Source organism: Felis catus, chromosome F2 (assembly GCF_018350175.1).
Source record: "Felis catus isolate Fca126 chromosome F2, F.catus_Fca126_mat1.0, whole genome shotgun sequence".
In the NCBI taxonomy this organism is placed as follows: domain Eukaryota; kingdom Metazoa; phylum Chordata; class Mammalia; order Carnivora; family Felidae; genus Felis; species Felis catus.
In genome coordinates this window covers 34,137,718-34,158,744 of record NC_058385.1, presented here as the reverse complement: position 1 = coordinate 34,158,744, position 21,027 = coordinate 34,137,718, and the positions used below count along the sequence as shown (strand labels likewise).

The 21,027-nt window shown below is 39.0% G+C and overlaps 1 protein-coding gene across 7 annotated transcripts in view; it reads right to left on the bottom strand.

Annotated features, from left to right (window-relative positions):
• Window positions 1–21,027, bottom strand: part of WWP1 (WW domain containing E3 ubiquitin protein ligase 1) — a 135,420-nt gene that overhangs the window by 58,015 nt on the left and 56,378 nt on the right. For 5 of the 7 annotated variants that reach the window (XM_011291318.3, XM_011291323.4, XM_019822849.3 and 2 more), the window contains 3 exons: window positions 17,753–17,890; window positions 17,595–17,661; window positions 12,207–12,391 (listed from right to left, as the gene is read on the bottom strand). In XM_011291318.3, coding sequence (XP_011289620.1) covers window positions 12,207–12,391; window positions 17,595–17,661; window positions 17,753–17,890 — 390 coding nt within the window. Of the gene's footprint in view, window positions 1–247; window positions 349–12,206; window positions 12,392–17,594; window positions 17,662–17,752; window positions 17,891–21,027 lie in introns of those variants that run through there. The other 2 variants (XM_011291319.3, XM_019822851.3) reach the window with 2 other exon arrangements.

The following is a 21,027-nucleotide window of genomic DNA, read 5'->3' as shown; positions in this document are numbered from 1 at the left end:
TTTAAGTCAGTTCTAGTCACTTTGACACCAAAGGAGTTCACCAAAAAACCTTTGGTTTTAAAGATTTTAGGATTCTGAATTGTAGGTAAGGGCCTAAAAATATGTAATGTGTTATATACAGAATATGCACACTCCCATCCGTATCCCCTCTGTAACATGAAAACTGATTTTAAAACTCCATGATTAGAAAAAGGAATACCATTTTTGTACTAAGGCCTTAAAGATTATCCCAATCCTTGAAAAGTACCTGAATTCATCCTCCTACCAAGGGATGACAGATCACACTAAAGGCACTGGCAGAGTGGTTACTACCAACAGAGTAGGTTCTGGAAGCCTTTTTAAACTGGCCAATAGAATGATGACAGATTGTTTTGTCAGATGTTGCCAACAATTATCAGAGGAGGTGAAAACACAATCGCTAAGTTGGATGATGAAATATTATTTGAAGTCTATCAAAGTATAAAAGCTGAACAGTATACCTTTGAGACACTATAAAAATCACACACATCAAAGTGAACAGAGAAGCAGAAGGTAGAGAGAGCTCAGAGAGATATAACTGGATGTCAATTACAGCTTTTCTACTCCCTAGCTGTGATCTCTCTGTGTTTCCGCTCCTCTTGGGGAAAAGGGAAAGATACTGGTATTTATTTCAATTAGTTATGGTGAAAGTTCAATCAGTAAATAGATATACAGTGTTTACAACATATATAGCACAAATGTTAGCTATTATGATTATCCTAGGTTTCCCAATAGTTACTGTGAATGTCATGGGAATTACTTACAATGGAGCCTTCAATTCTAGTTCCTCATATGTTTTGTATTCACCTTGAAATTGTGGGCAAGGATAAATAAGAACGTGGGAAGTGGGGCATCTAGATGGCTCAGTTGTTTAAGCATCCAACTTTGTCTCAGGTCATGATCTCACAGTGAGTTCAAGCCCTGCATCGGGCTCTCTGCTGTCAGCACAGAGCCCACTTTGTATCCTCTGTCTCCCTCTCTCTCTCTGCCCTTCTCCCGCTCATGCTCTCTCTCTAAAATAAATATCAAAAAGGCAAAAAACAAAAAAAACATGGGAAGTGTATTTGTTCTCAATGGAAGAGTCTATAGAGAACCCGAGAAACCATGGAGTGTAAGAGATTCTGAGATTTCTGAAAAGCCTCCGTAAGTCTTCCTCCCTTTTGTACCAGCATCTGAATATACCCAAACATTAAAACATGCAACTAACCAGTGGTCCATGGACACTTTCACCAATCTACTCAAACAGCTAAATATTTTAGGAAGAAGAGTTAACTCGCCAAATTCCACAGATTTTAAATGGAGGATGATGACAAGAATGAGACAGAATGGCAGTATAAGCCTTTCTGAAATGATCATTCATCCTTCTTATTCTTTTCATGAATCAGGACTGAACTTTACAAATAATTGGCCTTTAGAAAAAAAAATAAAAAAAATTGGCCTTTTATCTAATTACTTTCAGAAATGATGGAACTGGAACTACATTCTGAATGTAATGATAATCCCATATAACAAATCAATCCTGGTTATCTGTTATTTTTATTTTTCACAACTTCTTTGGAGTGTTGTTAAGGAAGTTATATTGTTTAAAATGCAAATTTTGGGGCACCCAGGTGGCTCAGTTGAGCATCTGACTTCGGCTCAGGTCACGATCTCATGGCTTGTGAGTTCAAGCCCCACGTCAGGCTCTGTGTTGGCAGCTCGGAGCCTGGAGCCTGGAGCCTGCTTTGGATTCTGCCACCCTCAATCTCTGCCCATCCACTGCTTGTGCTCTGTCTCTCTCTCTCTCAAAAATAAATAACTGTTAAAAAAATTAAAATATAATGCAAATTTATGAATAATTAGGTTTTCCTTGAAATTTTTTGGTATGGATAATTACTTAATAACTTAAAAATTCATGCCCAAAAACAACAGATTTAAGCTTCATTGTGAAAAACTGTGGTTCAGATAAACCACTTTTCTATGTGTTGATATGTATTTTTTGAATTTTTTTTTTTTTTTTTTTTTAAAGAGAGAGTGAGCACACACAAGCCAGGGAGAGGGGAAATCAAGAGTCATGTCAGGCCAACTGAGCCTCCCAAGTACCTCTATGTGTTTACATTTTTAAAAAATTAATTACTGGGGCGCCTGGGTGGCGCAGTCAGTTAAGCGTCCGACTTCAGCCAGGTCACGATCTCGCGGTCTGTGAGTTCGAGCCCCGCGTCAGGCTCTGGGCTGATGGCTCAGAGCCTGGAGCCTGCTTCCGATTCTGTGTCTCCCTCTCTCTCTGCCCCTCCCCCATTCATGCTCGTTCTCTCTCTCTCTCTCTCTCTGTCCCAAAAATAAATAAAAGATGAAAAAAAAATTAAATAAAAAAAAATAAATTAAAAAAAAAATAAATAAATTACTGAGGTGCCTGGGTGGTTCAGTCAGTTAAGCATCCAACTTCAGCTCAGGTCATGGTCTCGCGGTTTTTGTGTTTGGGCCACGCATCACGCTCTCCACTATCAGAATGTAATCTGCTTCACATCCTCTGTCCCCCCTCTCTTTCTGCCCTTCCCTGGTCATTCTTTCTCTCTCTCTCTCAAAATAAATAAATAAACCTTAAAAAAAAATAAATTATTGGGGCGCCTGGGTGGCGCAGTCGGTTAAGCGTCTGACTTCAGCCAGGTCACGATCTCGCGGTCCGTGAGTTCGAGCCCCGCGTCAGGCTCTGGGCTGATGGCTGGGAGCCTGGAGCCTGTTTCTGATTCTGTGTCTCCCTCTCTCTCTCTGCCCCTCCCCCGTTCATGCTCTGTCTCTCTCTGTCCCCCCCCAAAAAAATAAATAAACGTTGAAAAAAAAAATTAAAAAATAAATAAATAAATAAATTATTGGTCCTTTCTATAGGTACTCAGACTATTTTTAAAAATCGTAATATTTAATTTAGGATAGATAACATAAGTCACAGTTCCCTGAAACTCACTATTACATTTACTCTCCTAGAATTATTGAGGATGTTGCTCACACTATGCTGTTTTTTCATACAATCCATAAAAGATAGAATATCAGAAACAGTAGCTGTTTTAACTGGTATGTTCTTAATTTAGACACAGTTCCAAATAAAGTAAGGTGATGTTTCCTTTTCTGCTTTGCTAATAACTCTGAAACAAATGTTCCTAGTATAAAGCAGATCAGAAATCAGAAAATAAATGCATTTGCCTCACTAATGTCACTCTTGTTATATGTATTTCTCTTCTCTTCATTTTCCAGCCACCTTAAATTAATGACCAAAGAGTTCTACTTATTGTGACCACTCAGGATCTTTAAGTCCATCTTAAAAAAAAAAAAAAAGGCATTAATAAACAAATTAAAATTTAAAAACCCATTCAGATTCATGGGCCAACTTGGTAGAGAAGTAGGGGGAGCCATACTTCCCGCGTCTCTCAAACAAAGAAGTGCTGAAGCCAAAGGACTTTAAACCTCAAGAGTCTGGGAGGAAAAGAGGCTGAAATCTACCAGGAAGAAAATGGGGCAACTTGAGAAAGGGCAGGTGGGTGACTGTGAACTGGGGGAAATAAAACCCGCAGAGTAGGCACGGAGGGGAGAGATCCCCTTCTGTTGAGAGACGAAGGGAAGAGAAAGCATGGCTGGGGAAGTGTAGGACTGTATCTGGACAAGAGATACAGTCTCTTGTCCCAGGACTGGGACTGAGAGGGATCCTATCTCTAACTGTGGGGCTTTCTTCAGACTGGGGCCATCTCCCTGTTCACGCACCTGGGGAGGAGGGGAGCCAGCCCCGGGTTCGGTGGTAGATCAGGGGCACAGTCCGCAGGAGAAAGTGGACCCCTCCCTGGAGGGCTGTGCAATAGAACAAAGCCTGCCTGCGCCCTCCACCCCCTGGGGCTCAGTGGCTAGGTCGAGGGTGCAGTCTGCAGAAGGAGAAACCGGCCCCCTCCCTGGAGTGTGCTGGGAGAGAACAAAGCCTGTCAGCTGCCTGCGTATACCACCCCCATGCACCTCAGCAAGGTCAGCAGCACAGTCCACAGCAGGAAAAGGCAGTCCTCCCTGAAGTCCGGCAGCACAGGCAAAGCCAGGCGGGACCACATATCAAGCTGCACAGAGAGGTACTTCCTCAGTGCCAGAGCGCCTGGAGCCGGTCTTTGAACCCTAGCCAAGCATTGGGCCAGGGGAGTTGGTGGAGCGAGAAGGACCGCCCAGTCTGTGCCTGTGGCACAGTGAGGACAACTGGAATGGAGTCCACTGGGTCACGGGGAAGAGACTGGGGGATTGCCATTCCCCCCCATCATCACCACCAAGGCAGGACCTCAGGGATCAGTCCCGGGGTGGGACTGATAGTGGAGGTAGGACCAGCCTACACCAAACCACGCCCCTCCGTGCAGGTAACAGCTTATCTGCTGGAGCCAGATACATGCTGTGCAACCAGAGGGCTCCATAATCCAGACCAGTGATGCTGCATAGCCTGGATTAATTCCAGGACAATTCTTTAATTCCAGGACAATTCTTATTTAGATACATTCTCCCCTCCTATCTCTTCCCTCCTCTAGGCTGGTTGCTCTGGTTGTTGGTTTGTTGAAGCAGACATATTTAATGCATTCCCTTGATACATGTTCTACATCTCCTTCTGTACTTTCCTTTCTCTCTGGAATAATCAAGCCATATACTTTCTCTGCCTGGGTCACTTTATCTTTGTCCCCCAACCCCCGCCACCTCCTTCTTTATTTTCCTTTCTCTATCTCTGGATTAAGTCATTTAGTCTCTCTGCCCGGTCAATGTTTATTTTCTCTTTGTCCCCGCCCCTGTCATTTCTCTCTTTGTATGTGCTCCTCCATCAGCACTGCCTCTACCTTGTTCTTTACTTGTAGCTGGTGTTTCTGTTTTTTTGCTTTTGGACTGTTTTTGTTTGTATGTTTGTTTGTGTGGGGTTTTTTTGTCTGTTTGTTTTATCTGTATGTGTGTTTATGTGTCTTTGTTTCCTGTTTGTTTTCCTTTACAGGACTACTTCAAGGAACAAATCAAAGCATACCTCGTAGAGGGTCCAAAACATCACTAGCAGTAGAGAAATAAAATAACCAAAGTCACAACAACAGAGAGCAAGTAACCCTCTCCAAAAAAACACCTCCTGAAGGGCCAGGCCCTGGACAGTGTATGACCCCCCCCCCTTTAATATAGCAGTGCTCACAGGTGCCGAGCGCACAACGAGCTTTTAAAATTCATAAGGAACAGAAAACTAGCCAAAAAGATGAAATGAAAGAATTCCCCTTAAAAGAAATTCCAGGAAAAAGTGACAACTAAAGAATTAATCAAAACAGGGGTGCCTGGGTGGCTCAGTCGGTTGAGCGTCCGATTTCGCTCAGGTCACGATCTCACGGTCCGTGAGTTCGAGCCCCGCATCAGCCTCTGTGCTGACAGCTCAGAGCCTGGAGCCTGCTTCAGATTCTGTGTCTCCCTCTCTCTCTGGCCCTCCCCCCGTTCATGCTCTGTCTCTCTCTGTCTCAAAAATAAATAAATGTTAAAAAAAAAAAAATTAAAAAAAAAAAGAAATTAATCAAAACAGATATAAGCAATATAACTGAAAAATAACTTAAAATAATAGTCATAAGATTAATTGCTGGGCTTGAAAAAGGCATAGAAGACAGCAGAGAATCTAGTACTGCAGAGATCAAGGAACTAAAAAATAGTCATGATGAATTAAAAAATGCTATAAATGAAGTGTAAAATAAAACGGAGGCAGTCACAGTGCGGATTGAAAAGGCAGAGGGGAGAATAGGTGAATTAGAAGATAAAATTATGGAAAAAGAGGAAGCTGAGAAAAAGAGAGAAAAAAAATACAGGATCAAGAGGTGAAAACTAGAGAACTAGGTGATGCAGTCAAATGGAACAATATACATATCATAGGAATTCCAGATGAAGAAGAGAGACAGAAAGGGGCTGAAGGCGTACTTGAACAAATCATAGCTGAGAACTTCCCCAATCCGGGGAAGGAAACAGACACTGAACTCCAAGAGGCACAGAGAACTCCCTTCAGACGTAACTTGAATTGATCTTCTGCATGACATATCATAGTGAAACTGGCAAAATACAAGGATGAAGAGAGAATTCAGAAAGCAGCTAGGAATAAATGGGCCTTAACATACAAAGGTAGAAGCATAAGGGTAGTAGCAGACATATCTACTGAAACTTGGCAGGCCAGAAAGGAATGGCAGGAAATCTTCAATGTGATGAACAGGAAAAGTATGCAGCAAGCCTGTCATTCAGAATAGAAGGAGAGAGAAAAATTTTCCCAAACAAAAGCTGAAGGAATTCATCACACTAAACCAGCACTACAACAGATCCTAAGGGGGATTCTGTGAGTGAAATGTTGCAAGGACCACAAAGTACCAGAGACATCACTACACACATGAAACCTACAGATAACACAATGACTCTAAACCCACACCTTTCAATAATAACATTAATTTAAATGTACTAAAAGCTCCAATCAAAAGACATAGAGTATCAGAATAGATTAAAAAAACAAGACCCATCTATTTGCTGTCTACAAGGGACTCATTTTAGACCTGAGGACACTTTTCAGATTGAAAGTGAGGGGATGGAGAACTATCTATCATGCTACTGGAAGTCAAAAGAAAGCTGGAGTAGCCATACTTATATGAGACAAACTAGACGTTAAATTAAAGGCTGTAACAAGAGATGAAGAAGGGCATTATATAATAGTCTATTCATCAGGAAGAGCTAACAATTATAAATGTCTATGCACCGAATTCGAAGCACCCATATATTTAAAACAATTAATCACAAACATAAGAATCTTATTGATAAGAATGTGGTAATTGCAGGGGACCTTAATACTCCACTTACAACAATGGACAGATCATCTACACACAGAACCAGTAAAGAAACAAAGATCCTGAAAGATACGTTGGACCAGATGGACTTGACACACATAATTAGAACTCTACATCCCAAAGCAGAAGAACATACTTTCTTCTCAAGGGCACATGGAACATTCTCCAAGATAAATCATATACTGGATCACAAAACAGCCCTCAATAAATATAAACGAATTGAGATCATACCATGCACACTTTTAGATCACAATGCTATGAAACTTGAAAACAACCACATGAAAAAGTCTGGAAAACCTCCAAAAGCATGGAGGTTAAAGAACACCTTACAAAAGAATGAACAGGTCAATGAGGCAATTAGAGAAGAAATTAAAATACATAGAAACAAATGAAAATGAAAACACAACAATCCAAACCCTTTAGGATGCAGCAAAGGCAATCCTAAGAGGAAAATACACTGCAATCCAGGCCTATCTCAAGAAACAAGAAAAATCCCAAATACAAAATCTAACAGTACACCTAAAGGAAATAGAAGCAGAACAGCAAGATACCCCAAACCCAGCAGAAGAAGAGAAATAATAAAGATCAGAGCAGAAATAAACAATATAGAATCTAAAAAAACAGTAGAGCAGATCAACGAAGCCAAGAGTTGGTTTTTTGAAAAAATAAACAAAATTGATAAACGTCTAGCAATGCTTCTCAAAAGAAAGAGGACCCAAACAGATAAAATCACAAATGAAAATGGAATTATTACAACCAATCCCTCATAAATACAAGCAATTATCAGGTAATATTGTGAAAAATTATATGCCAACACACTGGACAACATGGAAGAAATGGACAAATTCCTACCACCCACACACTACCAAAACTAACAGACCCTAACTAGAGAAGAAATTGCATCAGTTATCAAAAATCTCCCAACAAATAAGAGTCCTGGACCACATGGCTTCCCTGGGGAATTCTACCAGACATTTAAAGCAGAGTTAATACCTATCCTTCTCAAGCTGTTCCAAAAAAAATACAAGGGAAGGAAAACTTCCAGACTCATTCTATGAAGCCAGCATTAGTTTGATTCCGAAATCAGACAGAGACCTAGCAAAAAAAGAGAACTACAGGCCAATATCCCTGATGAATATGGATGCAAAAAAATCTCAACAAGATACTAGCGAATCGAATTCAACAGCATATAAAAAGTATTATTCACCATGATCAAGTGGGATTCATTCTTGGGCTGTAGGGCTGGTTCAATATTCGCAAATCAATGTGATACATCACGTTAATAAAATAAACAATAAGAACCATATGGTCTGGTCCTGTCAATAGATGCAGAAAAAGCATTTGACAAAATGCAGCACCCTTTCTTAATGAAAACCCTCAAGAAAGTCAGGATAGAAAGAGCATGCTTAAACATCATAGAAGCCATTTAGGAAAAGCCCACAGCTAATATCATGGGGAAAAACTGAGAGCTTTCCCCCTGAGATCAAGAACACGACAGGGATGTCCACTCTCACCACTGTTGTTTAACATAGTATTAGAAGTCCTAGTGTCAGCAATCAGACAACAAAATGAAATAAAAGGCATCAAAACTGGCAAAGATGAAGTCAAACTTTCACTTTTTGCAGATGACATGATACCCTATATGGAAAACCTGACAGATTCCACCAAAAGTCTGATAAAACAGATACATGAATTCAGCAAGTTGAAGGGTACAAAATTAATGTACAAAAATCGGTTGCATTTTTATACACCAATAATGAAGCAACAGAAAGACAAATAAAGAAATTGATCCCATTCTCAATTTCAACAGAACCATAAAATACCTAGGAATAAACCTAACCAAACATGTAAAAGATCTGTATGCTGAAAACTACAGAAAGCTTATGAAGGAAACTGAAGAAGATACAAAGAAATGGAAAAACATTCCATGCTCATGGACTGGAAGAATATTGTTAAAATGTCAACACTACCCAAAGCAATCTACACATTCAACACAATCCCAATCAAAATTGCACCAGCATTCTTCTCAAAGCTAGAACAAATAATCCTAAAATTTGTATGGAACCATAAAAGACCCCGAATAGCCAAAGTAATATTGAAGAAGAAAACCAAAGTGGGAGGCATGCCAATCCCAGACTTTAGCCTCTACTACAAAGCTGTAATCATCAGGACAATATGGTACTGGCACAGAAACAGACACATAGACCAATGAAATAGAATAGAGACTGCAGAATTGGACCCACAAATGTATGGCCAACTAACCTTTGACAAAGCAGGAAAGAGTATCCAGTGGAAAAAAGACAGTCTCTTTAACAAATGGTGCTGGGAGAACTGGACAGCAACATGCAGAAGAATGAAACTAGACCACTTTCTTACACCATACACAAAAATAAACTCAAAATGGATGAAGGACCTGAATGTGAGATAGGAAGTCATCAAAACCCTAGAGGAGAAAGCAGAAAAAAAACCTCTTTAATCTCAGCCACAGCAATTTCTTACTTGACACATCTCCACAGGCAAGAGAATTAAAAGCAAAAATGAAGTACTGGGACCTCCTCAAGATAAAAAGCTTCTGCACTGCAAAGGAAACAATGAACAAAACTAAAAGGCAACCAACGGAATGGGAAAAGATATTTGCAAATGACATATCAGACAAAGGGCTAGTATCCAAAATCTATAAAGAACTCACCAAACTCCACACCCGAAAAACAAATAATCCAGTGAAGAAATGGGCAGAAGACATGAATAGACACTTCTCTAAAGAAGACATCCAGATGGCCAACAGGCACATGAAAAGATGCTCAACGTCACTCCTCATTAGGGAAATACAAATCAAAACCACACACAGATATCACCTCATGCCAGTCAGAGTGGCTAAAATGAACAAATCAGGAGACTATAGATGCTGGCAAGGATGTGGAGAAACGGGAACCCTTTTGCACTGCTGGTGGGAATGCAAACTGGTGCAGCCACTCTGGAAAACTGTGGAGGTTCCTCAAAAAATTAAAAATAGATCTACCCTAGGGGCGCCTGGGTGGCGCAGTCGGTTAAGCATCCGACTTCAGCCAGGTCACTATCTCACGGTCCGTGGGTTTGAGCCCCGCTTCGGGCTCTGGGCTGATGGCTCGGAGCCTGGAGCCTGTTTCTGATTGTGTCTCCCTCTCTCTCTGCCCTCCCCCGTTCATGCTCTGTCTCTCTCGGTCCCAAAAATAAATTAAAAAAAAAAAAAAAAATAGATCTACCCTAAGACCCAGCAATAACACTGCTAGGAATTTACCCAAGGGATACAGGAGTGCTGATGCATAGGGGCACTTGTACCCCAATGTTTATAGCAGCACTCTCAACAATAGCCAAATGACGGAAAGAGCCTAAATGTCCATCAACTGACGAATGGATAAAGAAGATGTGGTTTATATATACAATGGAATACTACTTGGCAATGAGACAGAATGAAATCTGGCCATTTGCAGCAACATGGTTGGAATTGGAGGATTTATGCTAAGTGAAATAGGTCAGTCAGAGAAAGACAGATACCATATGTTTTCACTCATATGTGGATCTTGAGAAACTTAACAGAAGACCATGGGGGAGAGGAAGGGGGGGAGAAAAAGTAACAGAGAGGAGGGAGACAAACCATAAGAGACTCTTAAGGATGGAGAACAAACTAGGGGGTAGGGGAGAGGGGAAAGTGGGTGATGGCAAGGAGGAGGGCACTTGTTGGGATGAGCACTGGGTGTTGTATGGAAACCAATTTGACAAGAAATTCTATTAAACAAAAAAATTCAGAGGGGCACCTGGGTGGCTCAATCAGCAAGCGTCTGACTTCAGCACAGGTCCTATCTCATAGTTTGTGAGTTTGGACCCTGCGTCGGGTACTGTGCTGACAGCTCGGAGCCTGGAGCCTACTTCAAGTTCTCTCTCTGCCCCTCCAGTGCTCACACACACACTCTCTCTCTCTCTCTCTCTCTCTTTCAAAAATAGACAAAAATTTAAAAAAAAACAAAAAACATTCAGAGGTCAATTCCCATGTTTACAAAAACTCTCAAGATAGAGCAGAGTAAGTCTCCCTCCAATCCTGGGTATAAATATACAGTTGTCTTATCTATAATCCCATGTATTTTCATTCAATTCCTGAATTGATTCTTTACTTTTTTCTACTTTTGAATACTTTCCCATAGATACACAAAACACAGGAAAAAATATAGACTCTGGAAATAAAAGACCAGTATTAAAACTCTAGCTCCCAAACATAATCAACCTTAAGATGTTTGAGTTTGAAGAGATTCATCTAAAAGAATATATAAAGATGAAACAAGAAAATTACTTATGAATTTTTACAGCTGAGTCCATTGGAATACAGGATTATAGAAAAAAAATCTTCCATAGGCATTCCTTCTGTATTGGAATAATACTCCTGAAATATATAGAACTTTCTGAGAGCTCTATCAGCTCAAACTACATTTTTCTAACACCTTGTAATACAAAGAAATAAATTATTTGTGTACTGAAGACAGGTTAAAGAAACCATTTATTGGGGCACCTGGGTTGCTCAGTCAGTTAGGTGTCTGATTCTTGATTTTGGCTCAGGTCATGATCTCATGGTTCATGAGCTTGAGCCCTGCATCAGGCTCTGCACTCATAGTGTGGAGCCTGCTTGGGATTCATTCTCTCTTTCTCATTCTGTCTCTCTCTCCCCCTCTCTCTCTCCCTCCCTCTCTCCCTCTGTCTCTCCCCCCCACTCCCTTCCTCTCTCCACCCCCAAGAGAAACCACTTATTACTAACAAATTAATAAACTCACAAAAGTTCTTTTAGAAATATTATATAATGAACTTTTTTTGCATGTGGCATAAAGCCTAAGAATCTATAAGTACACGCTTAGTGAAATGTATTGTTATTTTTTTTTAATTTTTTTAACGTTTATTTATTTTTGAGAGAGAGAGAGAGAGAAGAGAGAGAGAGAGAGACCGAGACCGTGAGTGGGGACAGGGGCATAGAGAGAGGGAGACACAGAATCTGAAATAGGCTCCAGGCTCTGAGCTGTCATCACAGAGCCCGATGTGGGGCTCAAACTCATGGACCGCGAGATCATGACCTGAGCCAAATTCAGATGCTTAACTAACTGAGTTGCCCAGGCGCCCCAGTGAAATGTATTGTTATTTCTAAACTAAATATATATTTGGAATATCCTCCTAAATAATCTAGAAAAATTCAAAACATTAGGAAAGATTTCAGTTATTTAGATCTTTAGAGTCCTATCGCACAACTGAAGATTAAGAAAGATAGTACAGTAAGAGAAGTGTAGGCATAGATAAAGTTTAATTTAGTTTCCATTTAAACAATGAGTCATAAATCACCATACTTACCAGTGTCATTGGCAGGCTCAGATGTGAGTGGTTTTGGAGCTGGTGTATTTTTGGGTCTGGCAGCAACCTGAGACGGAGATGAAGGTGTGTTGTCTCCATTAACTACATATGAACAGCATGAGTTTTGAACTAGAGTGCTTGTAGGTGTATGATTATCTATTCCACTGGTACCTTCAACAACCAACCTTAAAAAAAAGAAAAAAAAAGATGCTTTACTTCAATAAGTGCAATTAAGTGACTTTCCATCAGAATTGTCATAAGAAAGATTTACCAAATTCTTAGTACTCAAGCAAAGTGATAGGTAGAAAGTGATAGGTAGAAACAGTAATGAACACAAGATATAGCATGCTTTTACTACATTAAAGTTTAAATTACTTTCAGTTCTAAGTGTATCCACACTAGCAGATAACTATATATATACTCAGATATATAAATATATTAAATCAAAATAATTTCAGTCCCTCAAAGTAATGATCAAGTTGTACATTTTAAATATTTAAGTCTAAGGGGCTCCTGGGTGGCTCAGTCAGTTAAGCGTCCAACTTTGGCTCAGGTCATGATCTCATGGTTCATAAGCTTGAGCCCTGTGTCAGGCTCTGTGCCTGGCGCCTGCTTTGAATTCTGATATCTCTCTCTTTCTCTGACCCTCCCCCTCTCATTCTCTGTCCCCCTTTATCTCTGCTTCTCTCTCAAAAATAAATAAATGTAACAACAACAACAAAATGTGTGTGTGTATATATATATGTATTTAAATATTTAATCTAAGAATAATCTTTAAAGTGCTCTTTAAAAAGCATTTCTAAAAAGCATTTTCAAAAAGCTCAAGGAACTTTTAAAAATCAATTCCAACCATTATAATTTTTTAAATAATTTATTTATTTTTTAACTTACTTCCAAGTTAGTATATAGTACAACAACGATTTCAGGAGATTCCTTAATGCCCCTTACCCATTTAGCCCACCCCCCCACCCACAACCCCTCCAGTAACCCTCTGTTTGTTCTGTAAATTTAAGAGTCTCATGTTTTGTCCTCCTCCCTGTTTTTATATTATCTTTGCTTCCCTTTCCTCATGGTCATCCATTTTGTATCTTAAAGTCCTCATGTGAGTGAAGTCAAAAGATATTTGTTTTTCTCTGACTGATTAATTTTGCTTAGCATAATACCCTCTAGGTTCCATTCACGCAGTTGCAAATGGCAAGATTTCATTCTTTTTGATTGCTGGGTAATACTGCATTGTATATATATAGACCACATCTTCTTTATCCATTTGTCTGTCAATGGACATATGGGCTCTTTCTATACTTTGGCCATCGTTGATAGTGCCGCTATAAACATTGGGGTACGTGTGCCCCTTCAAAACAGCACACCTGTATCCCTTGGATAAATACCTAGTAGTGCAATTGCTGGGTCACAGGGTAGTTCTATTTTTAATTTGTTGAGGAACCTCCATCCTGTTTTCCAGAATGGCTGCACCAGTTTGCGTTCCCACCGGCAGTGCAAAAGAGATCCTCTTTCTCCACATCCTTGCCAACATCGGTTGTTGCCTGAGTTGTTAATGTTAGCCATTCTGACAGGTGTGAGGTGGTATCTCATGGCGGTTTTTATTTATATTTCCCTGATGATAAGTGACATTGAGCATTTTTTCATGTGTCAGTTGGCCATCTAGATGTCTTCTTTGGAAAAGTGTCTATTCATGTCTTTTGCCCATCTCTTCACTGGATTATTTGTTTTTTGGGTGTTGAGTATGTTAAGTTCTTTATAGATTTTGGTTACTAACCCTTTATCTTGTATGTTGTTTGCAAACATCTTCTCCCATTCTGTCGGTTACCTTTTAGTTTTGCTATTTGTTTCCCTTGCTGTGCAGAAGCTTTTTATTTTGATGAGGTCCCAGTAGTTCATTTTTGCCTTTGTTTCCCTTGCCTCCGGAGATGTGTTGAGTAAGAAGTTGCTACGGCCTAGGTCAAAGAGGTTTTTGCCTGCTTTCTCCTCGAGGATTTTGATGGCTTCCTGTCTTACGTTTAGGTCTTTCATCCATTCTGAGTTTATTTCTGTGTATGGTGTAAGAAAGTGGTCCAGGTTCATTTCTCTGCATGTCACTGTCCAGTTTTCCCAGCACAACTTGCTGAAGAGACTGTCTTTATTCCATTGGATATTCTTTGCTGCTTTGCCAAAGATTAGTTGGCCATAGGTCTGTGGGTCCATTTCTGGGTTCTCTATTCTGTTCCACTGATCTGAGTGTCTGTTCTTGTGCCAATACCATACTGTCTTGATGATAACAGCTTTGTAATACATCTTGAAGTCCCGGATTGTGATGCCTCCAGCTTTGGTTTTCTCTTTCAAGACTGCTTTCGCTATTCGGGGTCTTTACTGGTTCCAAACAAATTTTAGGATTATTTGTTACAGCTCTGTGAAGAATGCTGGTGTTATTTTGATAGGGATTGCCAACCTACTGTAATTTTATTAAGCACTGGAAAATAAGCTGAAAAGGTCTTCAAATATTGATTACAAATTACAGTGTACTAGGTACTAAAATAATGAGCACATGATAATCAGAAAAGCTAAATATTATATCGCAGTTAGAAGAATTTATAGCAAATACATGAACTGCAAATAAATAAATAAATCTACAACTACAAAATCAAATATTTTAAACCTTATTGGCAATGGATAGGAAGTTGGCTGATATCATGTAAATAAACAGGAGAGTTTTTTCCAAATACACAGTCCATGGTGTATCTACTCTCCACAAAGCAGCCTTACTGTTTTTAAAAATATATCAATCAGATTGTGTCTAGCTATCTTTGTCTCCAAGTTCCTCCTTTCTTACCTTGATATATATACCATATATCAATTTTACTGAACATGAAAACATGCTGTAAAGCCTTCCTGTTTATTACAAATTATCATACGCAAGCAGTAATATTATAATGACTATAGGGTTATCAAAAAAAAAAAGGATAAATATTATATTCTCGAGTTGGAAGAATTTGTAGAGCATGAAATAACTAAAAATAAACTCACGGTCTGTGCACTTGCTATGTCCTCTGCCTAGAATAATGCTCTCCTGTCAGAACTCTGCATGGATAGTACATTTTTGGCTTTTTAATTGTAGCTCAAATGACACTTTTTCAAAGATAATTCCCCCAACATCTCTCTTTAAAACAGACTCCCTTTCATTCCTGTCACCTTGTCCTATTTCAATGACTTCCTTAATACTATTTCCAATTAGCTAATTCATTTCTTCACTTATTTACTCTTTACCTTTATCCCACCAGAATGAAATTTCACAGGAACAGGGCCAGTATTCTTAGTGCTAGGACTAGTGTCGAGCACCAAACAGGCACTCAGTAAGTATCTGATGATGAATGAATGAATGAAGCTCTCCTTTCCTTTGTTACCTGTGTATTTGGAATGAGATGTCTTCAGGAAGTTTGGACAAGGAAAGGAAGTTCCCAAGTGATTCTTCTGATTGCACAGCCCTCCCCAGCCACTCAGGAAGAAATCAGTGATCCAAGAGTCTAAGTAGAAGAATTCATGTGAAGTTCTCCTGGTGCTATAGATCTAATCTTTCATTCAAAATGTCTTACTATGCAATAAATTAGTTTTCAGATTGGTCATGACTCAATCTTCTTTACCCATCTAAGATTGTATTACAAAGATTATAAAAACAGATACATATTTTAGATACACACAGACAAAATATTTTAATCTACCTAGTGTTGTACCCTTTTAGCTCTTAGTTTTTTCCTATGGAAACTAAATAGATTTATTTAAGCCAAATACATATTCAGAAAATATACTTATCTGTGCTCTATGAGAATCATTTAATAACAATTTAGGAGTAATGATGTTAGTAATTTTATATATTAATAGAAGTCACACTTTGTCATATACCAGCATATTTTTCAGACATTAACAAGTCACTTTTATGGCAATGTATTTTTATATTTTGAAGGATTCATTATAACCAGTCTATTATATGTTTTTATTCTAATTTAAACTATTCCAAAGAGAAAGCTTTTATGGTCATCAAACTGTAAGCAAAGGGAATTTCTGAGATGGCAGGATGATTTCTGAGGAAAGACTAGAATCTGTGGAGCATGTACCTTCTAGTGATCTACTGGAAGCTGCCAATTCAGATAGCAAAAAGATGCCAATTTTCCCACATTATCTGCACCTATCTATTTACTGATATAATATGCCTAAATACAGATTTTAAGAAGCCATTTCCAATAAAAAAGAATGATGTACTGACACATGCTACAACACGAATGAATCTCATGCTAGGTAAAAACAGCCAGTAATAGAAGGTGACAAAGAAAAGAATGAATTAATGACACATGCTACAACATGAATGAATCTCATGCTAAGTAAAAACAGCCAGTAATAGAAAGTGACATATATGTCCATTTCTAAGAAAAGGCCAGAACAGGCCAAGCCACTGGACAAAAAGTAGGTTAGGGCTGCCAGGAGCTGGGAGAGAGGAATGGGGAGAGACTGCTCATGGCTACAGTCTCTCTCTCTCTCTCTCTTTTAATGTTTATTTATTTTCGAGAGAGAGAGAGAGAGAGAGAGAGAGATAGAGAGAGAGAGAGAGAGAATGCACACATGCATGGGAGAGGGAGAGGGAGAGGGAGAGGGAGAGGGAGAGGGAGAGGGAGAGGGAGAGGGAGAGGGAGAGGGAGAGGGAGAGAGAGAGAGGAAGGAGGAGGAGGAGGAGGAGGAGGAGGAGGAGGAGGAGGAGGAGGAGGAATCCCAAGCAGGCTCAGCACAGAGCCTGATGTGGAGCTTGAACCTACCAAGCATGAGATCATGACCTTAGCTGAAACCAAGAGTCTAACCCTTAACGGACTGAGCCACCCAGGTTTCCACCCCCGCCCCCCCCCCCCACTTTTTTAAATGTTTATTCATTCTTAAAGAGAGCGAGAGAGAGCAAGTACGTGCACACAAGCAGGGGAGGGGCAGAGAGAGAAGACGAGAATCCCAAGCAGGCCCTGAGCTGTCAGTGCAGAACCCAAGGCAGTCTCTATCCCACCAACCGTGAGATCATGACCTGAGCCAAAATCAAGAGTTGGGACACTTAACTGACTGAGACACCAAGGTGCCCCCAGTCCCTTTTTGAGAGTGATGAGAATTTCTGAAATTAGATAGTCGTGACTGTTATACCCAAATCTACTGAAATATATAGAAGGTAACCCTTTTGGTATGTGTATTATATCTCAATGTAGTTTATCTCTTTAAAAACTACTTTTAAAAGAATTTAAACAAATGATATGTACAGATACAAGCTTTTAAATTCTATGGCAAACTCTAAGGTTAAAATGTAAAACTTCATATATGGGAAACGTTACATTACCTTGCCACAAATACTAAAATAAAATATTCTACCTGGAGGTTGGTCTTGTTGAAGGGTCTCCATTTTCATGTAAGGCATCACCATTTTGCTGTATTTCTACTAAACAAGAAAGAAATAAAGCAGGTTTTTATATACTTCTTTCAGGTTTTTTTCCCACTTCAAACTTTAAAAACACATAAAGTTGGCTTACTGGTTGGAGATGAGTTGCAGTTTGTTAGATTTTCTTGCTCAATCGCCAATCCATCCAGCACAACTGTTAATTCACCAGTTTGCACTATGCCGTTCTTATTTTCCAAAGAAAGTTTTAATTGTTCTTTCACTCTTTCCACTAGGAAAAAAAAATTCTAATTTAAAAGCTTTTGCTACATACAAAATTATGTGCTAGAAATCAAAACTACCTATCAAGAATTACTCTAGCTCAGTACTTCACAGCTACAAGTGGAAAGAACTGTTTGCACTTATATCAGTAGATCTTTCTATACTACGCCAGACTCAATCCCTATCACACCAAGTTGAAAAACTCTTTGCCCCTCACCACATGCTTTCAATATCATCTTTAATTGCTCCTTTGCACAGTAAAAAGCACAGAGAACATATAAATAAACACAGATAATAATCACAACAACTACCTAAACTTGCTCTTCAGCCCATAACGTTTGTGGTTTAGGCATAATTTCTGCATGGGAGTCAGGTGGTCTGGTTACTAATTCCAGCTCTGGAACTTACTGCTGTACTTTAAGTAGTCAAACTATATACAGCCTCAGTTCCTGTCATTACAAAACGGAGATAATGAAGGCATCAAACTAGAAGGGATTATCATAAGGCCCAAATGCAAAAATCACACAGAAAGTTCTTAGCACTACGCTTGACACATGTTGAGTACTCAATAAATAGTAAGTACTATGACAATAGTTTTTTCTTTTTCATAGGAGACCAAATATTTCCTTCCTGTTATTAGGATATCTAGTTCTTATTTAAGCTTGAGGTCATTTTGCTTCAACAGCTATCCCAGAGAAGTATATTAAGTTTTTAGTGATCCCTTTACTATCCAAATTCTTCAGTCTGATTGTCACTGGCTTTCTGCAGCTTTTGAAACCATGGAACATATTTCTTCTTAGATCATATCCTCGATTTTGGTCTTTTCTACATTTAATGAATTTGGGTGTTTTTTCCCCATTTATCAAATGTCCAGCATAAGCATAACCAATTATCCAAGTACAGAAAAGACAAAAAAAATATCTGAGACCACTATAATCACAACAGAAATTCTTTGCAAAAAATTTAAGAACTATATAATAAAAGATCTTATAGACTTATACCACTACAAACCTCACCCCACATCACAAAAATATTAATTAAAACAATTAGAGACTAGGAGGAAAACAACAGTATAGGGGGGAAAACCTACAAAAGCATGAATTTCAGCTTTACCTAGATTCTAACAATCTGTAGCTGAAGAAAACTATACTGACTACCATTCTATTTCATTTTTGTCATTACTCTCCATTGAAACTATGCAATGTGGAGATTTAGCTCTTGTTCCTAATATTAGCTTGAGTAGATTCTTAAAAATATCCTCTCAAAATCCCTTTAATGTAGGTCTCTTGATGGTAAATGCTCTCATTTTTTAATCTGTAAATGCCTGGATTCTCATCTTCAAAAGATTTGTTGAGCATACTATTTTATATTGATGATAATCTCTCAACTCTTTGAAGATATTTTTCTACTATCTTCTATTACTGTTAATTCTATAATTCTAATTCATAATTTCCATTCAAATGATCTGTTTTTCTCTACAGCTGCTTTTTCTGACTTTGGTGTCATGCATTTCACTTGATGAAAACATGACTTTCTCTTTATCATCTTACTAGGGAGATTATGGACCTAAGAATTTATTTTTCATCAGTATTCAAACAGCCATTATCTCTTAAAATACCTCCTCTACTCCACCTTCCATTGCAGGGGTTAGCAAACTGGTTGCAGGCCAAATCTGGCCTGTCACCTGTTTTTGTAAATTGTTTTATTTCAATGGTCATGCTCATTCATTTATAGATCTTCTATAGCTGCTTTCCCACTACAATGGAAGAACTGAATAGGTACACAATAGAGACTGCAAAGCTTGAATATTTACTATCTGGCCATTTACAGAACACATTTATCAACCTCTGCTTATGATGGCTTCTTATAATTTATAATCTTTGATGGTGAGTTCATTCTCTGATACTAGACCAAGGGTAGTCTTTGGGCGTTAGTACAGTCAGGTCTGTTTCTAATGCTGGTAGTGATTTGAGGGCACCCCAAAGAGTCTAGACTACAGGAATCCAAGCACAGCTCCCCTATCTTGCTGTGAGCCAAAAGCTTAGTACCTTGAAAACTGCTATCAGCATCATCTAACTCCAATTTGTAAGATTTTGCTTTTTCTTTCTTTATTTGGAAGAAGGAAGGCCTTGAAGATCACTTTGCCTCTTTGCAAAGATCATTAATGCCACAAAAATTTGTTCTATCAGGGACATAACTATGCAGCAGGAAGCTGTTTACAGCATCTAGTCTTTCATAATTCTGAACATGGAAAATTGGGATATAACATCTGAGTCATAAAACTGGGAATAATAATATTTCCATCTACATGTACATATATGTATGTTGGCAGGGGGAACGAGAGTATTATGTTAACATATAAACAAACCAACTCAGACATATTCATTTATTCAACATGTAAATGCCTAATGTGTGCCAGATATTATACTGAGAAAGCAGGATAAACCTTGACCAGCCTAAAGTAAACTTACCTACTTATTCCACTTATTTCTTTTAACAGACTTATCACCAGAATTTTTTTGGGGGGTGCGGGTGAGGGGTGGGACTGACCTCCCCAACCTAAAACTGCAGTCTCCAAAAGAGCCGAAATTGTGTACATCTAATTTAGTCATGTATCCTCAGTATCTGAAAAAAGGTAGGTACTTAATAAATGTTTAAATTATTATGACAGGACTGTCCTCAGGAAACTTAGAAGGCAGAATCTGATTTTTCTTCCATCCTAGACATTCTTTCTTAGTTTTAATAGGGCAACAGAACAATCGGAGTCTCTGAGAAGCTAGATAATATGACTATATAATTTATCCATCATAGGTTTGTTGAAAAAGTACACTCTATCTCTACAGAAAATAAAGATCTTCAAAAATCTTGTTTTTTAAGGTGTTTCACATATTTAGATTTTTTTTTTAATTTTTTTTTCAACATTTATTTATTTTTGGGACAGAGAGAGACAGAGCGTGAACAGAGGAGGGGCAGAGAGAGAGGGAGACACAGAATCGGAAACAGGCTCCAGGCTCTGAGCCATCAGCCCAGAGCCCGACGCGGGGCTCGAACTCACGGACCGCGAGATCGTGACCTGGCTGAAGTCGGACACTTAACCGACTGCGCCACCCAGGCGCCCCTCACATATTTAGATTTAACTCAAGAGTC